Raw genomic sequence first — 7,241 nt, 5'->3', positions numbered from 1 at the left:
ATGACAATCCGGCAGATACCCGAACAACCAAGGTGGAAACCAAAGCAAGCAATCAGCGAAGAAAACTTACACATGTTTTGAGGCGGTTTATCCGGACGTGTCTGGGCTAGACTGGATGAAATATGTTCTTTCTTTAGTTGTTCGGGACGCCCCCAGATGTTCGGGAAAGACCCTGGATGGTCCGTCTTGGGGGCACACCTTCTGTTGTCTTGCGGCCGGATAACCGGACGTCCTGGTAGCAATCCAGATAGTCTGACATATGACATGGGTTCTAACAGTTTTGCCTTTTAGGCAGTGTATTTAGGTAGGTATCTTTGGTATTGATTGAATTTTCTGTTGGGAAACGTTGTATGGAAAAGAAAATTCTACGCACATGCAAGATCTATCCATGGAAATGCATAGTAACAATAGGGGAGAGTGTGTCTACGTACCCTCGTAGACCGTAAGCGAAAGCGTTTAGTAACGCGGTTGATGTAGTCGAACTTCTTCGCGATCGAACCGATCGAGTACCGAACGTATGACACATCCGCGTTCAGCACACGTTCAGCTCGGTGACGTCCTCTGTCTTCTTGATCCAGCAAGACGGCGATGTAGTGGATGAGTTTTGGCAGCACGACAGCATGGTGACGGTGATGGTGAAGTTATCTCTGCAGGGCTTCGTCTAAGCACTACGAAAATATGACCGGGGGTGTAAACGGTGGAGGGGGGCACCGCACACGGCTAAGACAATGTTGTGTTGTGCTAGGCGCCCCTCCCACATATATATAGGTGGGAGGGAGAGGGGAGAGGCCAAGGGGCGCCCCAAGTAGTTCTGAATCCTACTTAGGCTCCTGCCCTTGGCCACGCCCCCCTGCCATATTTGCCGGAGGAGGAAAGGAAAAGGGGAAGAGGGGAGGAAGGGGGAGGCCGAATCCCCCCCTTTCCTTTCCCCCACTTGGGTGGCTGCCATGGGGGGTGCACCAGCCCCTTGTGGGCTGGTGTGCTCCCCTCAAATGGCCCAATATCCCACTAACCTCCCGGGGGTGTTCGGCACCCCTCCGGTACTCTGACGACTACCAGGTACACTCCGAAACACTTTCGGTGTCTGAATACCATCGTCCTATATATCAATCTTTACCTATTGACCATTCTGAGACTCCTCATTATGTCTGTGATTTCATCCAGGACTCCAAACAACATTCGGTCACCCAATCATATAACTCATATAACACTATATCGTCAACGAACGTTAAGCGTGCAAACCCTACTGGTTCAAGAACTATGTAGACATGACCGAGACACCTCTCCGGTCAATAACCAATAGCGTAACCTGGATGCCTATATTGGTTCCTACATATTCTACGAAGATCTTTATCGGTCGAACCATTATGACAACATACTAATTCCCTTTGTCTATCAGTATGTTACTTGCCCGAGATTCGACCGTCGGTATCTTCATACCTAGTTCAATCTCGCTGCCGACAAGTCTCTTTACTCGTTCTGTAATACATCATCTTGCAACTAACTCATTAGTCACTTTGCTTGCAAGGCTTATTATGATGTGTATTACCGAGAGGGCCCAGAGATACCTCTCCGATACTCGGAGTGACAAATCCTAATCTCGATCTATGCCAACTCAACAAATACCTTCGGAGATACCTGTAGAGCATCTTTATGATCACCCAGTTATGTTGTGACGTTTGATAACACACAAGGTATTCCTCCGGTATCCGGGAGTTGCATAATCTCATAGTCGAAGGAATATGTATTTGACATTAAGAAAGCAATAGCAATAATCTGAACGATCAATATGCTAAGCTAATGGGTGGGTCTTGTCCATCACATCATTCTCCTAATGATGTGATCCCGTTATCAAATGACAACACATGTCTATGGTTAGGAAACCATAATCATCTTTGATTAACAAGCTAGTCTAGTAGAGGCTCATTAGGGACACGGTATTTGTTTATGTATTCACACATGTATTTAAGTTTCCAATCAATACAATTCTAGCATGAATAATAAACCTTTATCATGAATAAGGAAATATAAAATAACAACTTTATTATTGCCTCTAAGGCATATTTCCTTCTTTTTTTTTGTAGTGATGTGAGTGAAATAGCGGTAGGAAGATATTGGCTTGAGCAAATCTATCATGAACACATTTGATCCCCTCTTATAGTGTGGGATCCCTATAACTCAAAAGTAATTGAAACAACTATGATTCTTATCTTATCCTCACCTTGCTCGAGTCATATTCATTTGGTGGGTCCACGATCCACACACATAGTTGCCAAAGGACTAAGACCTTGTGTATTTACTTAGCAAATATAGTTAGTCCCCTATATGTATAATGTCATCAAAATCAAAATATGATTAATGGCGTGATTGCGCTTTCAACGGCGTTGGTGGTGGTTGGGAGGCCGCTGCTCACCAAGAGCCTGGTATGGAAGAGGTGGTGGGCTGGTGCGGGAAGAAGACGGTGATGCGTGGTTGGGCTGCTGCCGTCGGCAGGCGATGCTCGACGGGGGTGTTGATGATCCAGCCCGATAATCTTCAACAACGGCACGACCTGGCTAGGTCACCAGAGAAGAGGGAGTCGGTTCATGGTCCTGGACGGCAGCGAGATCGACATCAAGCCCAATCTTATCGTACAATGACGTGAGTGACTTTTTTAGGATCTCTTGGATTCTTCAAGTTTGGCTTGTGCGCGGTGAGGCGGTGATGTTGTCCCCATCTAGGAATAATGTTCTCACCGCTTTTCTGTTTTCCACATGCCGTTGGTGTTTTTCCTCTAGTGTCAGCTTCAATTTGGTTTTAGTGTTGTTTCTTGGCTCTTTGCTCGTGTCACTCATGTTGGATTTGTTTGGGTCGAAGTAAACTCGAAAAATCCCCACAAAAAAGAAGTAAAGTGGGGAAAAAAGATAAACTCGAATGGGACATTCTGGGCTGTTATGTTTCTTTTCTTTCCAACTAGTAAGTATGCACGTGCAACGCACGTTTTAACAAATATAAACCAGGATAAAAATCCACTTCAAGGTAAATAAATCTAGAATAAGGTTTCAGCAAAAATATTTTACAAAAATCCGTGGTTCCCAAATATGTTCAGTAAGAACATCTCCAACAGGTGCCCAAAAATTGCTCCGCGCGTTAAAATTCATTTTTTTGCGCGCCAGACAGCTCCAGCAGAAGCTGTAAAATAATGCGCGCGCAAAAAAAGGTTGGGCGTGCGATGAAAAAGCTATCGCATGCCCGCGCTTCACAATTTATACTGCGTGTTTTTTTGGCGCGCGTTTTTGGGCATCTGGTAAATCAATGTTGGTTCCAGCATGTTAAAGGTGCTACAGTGACACGCTAAAACTATTTTAGGGTGCAAAAATTTTGTGCGCCTGTTGGAGATGCTCTTATAACCATCCTATAGAAGCAATCGAATATACCTTGACTCACTTTATCGAAGAGGTTGTAGAAGTAACTCCAACTCATGTCTTGACAAATACACCATTTTCCTTAGAACTTGCAAAGAAATGGCAACCCATCATCTCTAACGATTCCATATTAAAAGGAAAAAATACATCATGAAATGACATAGAGACAATATGCACAAAATTATGTTGAACAATGATATGGGTCAAACATATGGAGTTAGTTGTTTCCCGAAAACAACTTTCTTGAAAATAATTATCTCTACATTGTGCCTGCAAAAGGAAAGAGAAACTTTATGTGAACCCAAAAACTACAATGGACAAACACACAATTTTTCAACAAATAAAAAAGAACACTGAGCAGGAAGCTTCCAATCCTCGTACGAAGGACAACCTTCCTACAAATACACAATCCGGTGCAGGTTCATACAATTTTCATTCTGCGCAAGTGATGCAACATAGAAATTCAAGCCACTGCGACAAAATATGCAGGAAGAAATCTGTTTAAAGGCAATAATTGTTTATCAACAAGTTGGTACAAGTTGTTATCAAATACTTCAACACATTTCCAATTTCAATTATGAATATGCAATAAGATCCTTGCACCTTAATGATTTTTAACCAAACTATAAAATTAGTAGGCCAACCATAAATATTTTTGTTTTCGTACCTGAAGTACCTTTGAAATCTTGAGAAACAACAAGTACTATACAATCAAACTGGCTTCTTCTTGGGATAAGCCAATGTTCCAGCTCCAAGGTTTGATATGCCCGAAAGCTACAACATCTTTTAAATGGCACATGTTAAAACTGAGAAGTCCATTGTTTCCACTAAGCATTTTCATTGACATCCGCAAAGTTCAAGGAGCTTTAGCGACACATATTATTAATAGAAGTCTACATTTGATAGTACAAAACAATTTACTCCCGGCAATTAAATCTCATTGTACAACAATTGCTCACACATGAAATCTCAACCTGATGGCTCCATCCTTTTTGTTGCATCGGCATCTGTTGAAGCCCTTATTTTAATTCCTGGTCAGCATTGACTGATGCAATAATAAAGCAGCAGCTTCCCAACCAAAACCCTTAGTGATGTAGCTATCGTCTTCGACCACTTGGATCTCGAAGAATCCAATTAAGCTAGCTTAGCTACAAGCACAATCTGTGCCTCGTTCTCCAGCTGATATCTTTGCTCAACTTGGGCACCAGTTCTTGCAGGGCCTTTATCCTCTCGGCTATCCTCTCCCGGCAAAACTGCGACAAGGACCAGATGATTAATTAATTAGAATAAATCATCCAGCATTCAGTTTATAGAGGAAGAGAGGTCCATGGAGCTAAATAGAACTGCATATGAGTAGAGAAGAACAAGAACAGTATGGGCAACTAAAAGGACGAAAACACGGGAAACTAATCAGATTAGTGCTAAGAAGCTAACTGCTCCCCTTGGTTTTATATTCTATAAGGTTAATTGTCGGCCAAATTGACAGTAAAACTATATGAGCGTCGCTCGATAGATAGTTCACTCCCTCCGAGGTGCTGTGTGGGTTGGTGGTCTGGCCTGGCCGCGCGCGCACCCGCTGCCTTGGCGGCGCCGGCGCGCCACCTCCTCCTCGCCCGGCTTGTGGTGGTTGCGCCCTGCAGCCGGAGCACCTCCTCCTCCCCCGGCTTGTTGTGGTTGCACCCTGCAGCCGGAGCACCTCCTACTCCGCCAAAGGTCTGGTTCGGCATGGGCACCGTTTGCTGCTGCAAGAACATCTGCTGTTCTCAGGAAAAAGATCGGGGGGCTGCAACTGGATTAATTCGAGAGAAAAAGACCTGCACGCACGTCGCCGCCCGATCCGCCCTTGCCAAGGGTGAGTGGGAGCAGCAGGACGCCATCGCCGCCGCCGTCGACCCCGATGGATGGCGAGCAGCCCATGCCCTTGAGAAGCATGTCGTTGTGGTGGCCCTATCTCAGATCGGCGAGGTTCTGTAGCACCATCTCTACTTCGCCGCTGTGACGCCGCAGCCGGGATGCCGCTAATCTGGTGCTGACAAAGCCGCGACGCCAGCATCACCGACAGGTCGTACGGCCCCCTAAACAGCTGCTGCTTTATCCCATCAGGCTGGGCGCGGTCCTCAGGCTTCGTCCTAGCGGCATGGTCGTGTCAAGCCGAGGGCGGCAGGCTGCCGAGCATCTGGTGGAGGAAATCGTCGTGCACGCCGCCATTGCCATTGGCGTGGCATGGGGCGGCTGAGACAACCACCTCTGACCCAGGAACGTCAGTTGGGAGGAGGGTATGGAGGGGGCGAGGGCCGAGGGGTCGTGCGGGCGTGCGGTGTTAACAGCGGTTCTGTTTTTCGAACGGCAGGTGGGTTAGCGATCGATGGAGGCTTATTGCGTGGCTTGTTAGCGTTAAACACCTAAGGATTCAGGGCCATTAGATCTTGATAATGGATGGGTCTGATTGTTTGGATCTGCCCCTCTCTTTTTTTATAGTGGTAGTAGATATACACTCCACCTTCCTTCTATTTAATCTGTTTTTTCTTTGGGCCACGCTACATATCGACCGGTGGATAAGTAGAAAATATTCGCCACGTAACTGATTGTTGGATGGACGCAAGGATGGTCATCCGATCTACTCATCCACGTGTCTGGCCTTCCTTGCAACAAGAGCGATGTTGCGGACTTGTGGCCAACGTGGGCGCTAGAAGTGACGGACGCTGCGCTTGCATCCGCCGGCTGAAGGGTAATGCTTTCCTTTTCAATTTGGGACAATCTATTTAATCTGGCTCGATCGGGTGGAGAAACAAACCTAAAAGAACACAACATGGGCTCGAAGAGGCGCACCAGAAGCCCATCAACCGATCCGCCTCCACCGTCCCGGCGCCGCCGGCTTAACAGCGGGCCACTGGAGTGGAGGGACTGGCCAGCACTGCCCGGCGACGTCCTGTGGGTCATCCTGAGCCTGGTCCCGCAAGCCGACGCCCTCCTCGGCGCGGGGCTCGCGTGCGCCTCATGGTGGCGGGTGGCCGCCGGCGAGCCGCTGCTGTGGCGGCACATCGACCTCGCTGACGAGAAGACGTACTCACCAGCGGCCTGCCAGGCGATGGCGCGTGCCGCCGTGCAGCGCAGCGCCGGCCGCTGCGAGTCCTTCCGCGGCCGCGTCGACGGCGATGTACTGCCCTTCCTCGTCCACAGGTACGTACGCGCCGATCGATCGGTCTCGTCTCCTGAATCTGCAGCACGATCTGCCTGTGCTAACAATAACTTGCAGCGCGCCGTCGCTGCGGAGCCTCCACGTGACGCGGGCACGCGGCTGCACGACATGAGCAGCGAGAAGCTCATCTCCGTGGTGGCCGAGAAGCTCCCGCTGCTCGAGGAGCTCGTGCTGTCGCACGGCCAGATCAAGGAAGACTCGTTGGTCGCTCTCGCCCACCAATGCCCACGCCTCCGGCTGCTCGACACCGGCCGCTGTGAGACCCTGTGCCGCATTGACAAAGCATCACGAAACAGGCTGCAGAGCAGGATCAAGGATCTCCGTCTGCCGCACCTCCGTGGATGGCCTCTTTTCTGCTGAGAGCCGCGGCAGCAGGTGTATTCATACTCGGTGCAATCGCGTGGGCAACAAGATGTTCCATTTGAACAAAAGAGATGATGCGTGGGACACTGTATTAGGAACCTAAAAAAAATGACAAAATTTCTTTTCCTAAAAGAACAGAAGAGGAACATATTTATCTTTTGCTATTTTTGCACATGACACAAATTGCCATATTTTTTTTTGCTATAGCTAATGGTGACTCCCCTACGGCGTATTTTTTCGCTATAGCTAATGGTAGGCGCAGACGCTGCACGATT

The 7,241-nt window shown here is 47.9% G+C and overlaps 1 protein-coding gene across 1 annotated transcript; it reads left to right on the top strand.

Moving 5' to 3' along the window:
• The first annotated feature begins 6,213 nt into the window (after positions 1–6,213).
• Positions 6,214–6,833, top strand: LOC123155808 (putative F-box/LRR-repeat protein 22). The gene is made up of 2 exons (XM_044573937.1): positions 6,214–6,584; positions 6,661–6,833. Exons 1-2 carry the CDS (start codon positions 6,214–6,216, stop codon positions 6,713–6,715), a joined length of 426 nt encoding a protein of 141 aa, XP_044429872.1. The 3' UTR covers positions 6,716–6,833.
• The last annotated feature ends 408 nt before the right edge of the window (positions 6,834–7,241 follow it).

This window comes from Triticum aestivum, chromosome 7B (genome assembly GCF_018294505.1).
Source record: "Triticum aestivum cultivar Chinese Spring chromosome 7B, IWGSC CS RefSeq v2.1, whole genome shotgun sequence".
NCBI lineage: Eukaryota > Viridiplantae > Streptophyta > Magnoliopsida > Poales > Poaceae > Triticum > Triticum aestivum.
The sequence above is the reverse complement of the archived record's forward strand: the minus strand, read 5'-3'. Positions and strand labels throughout refer to the sequence as shown.

Coding starts and splice junctions, on each gene's coding strand:
- LOC123155808 (XM_044573937.1), top strand. CDS start 6,214: ATGGGCTCGAAGAGGCGCACCAGAAGCCCATCAACCGATCCGCCTCCA. Junction 6,585..6,660: donor CTGCCCTTCCTCGTCCACAG/GTACGTACGCGC, acceptor AATAACTTGCAG/CGCGCCGTCGCTGCGGAGCC.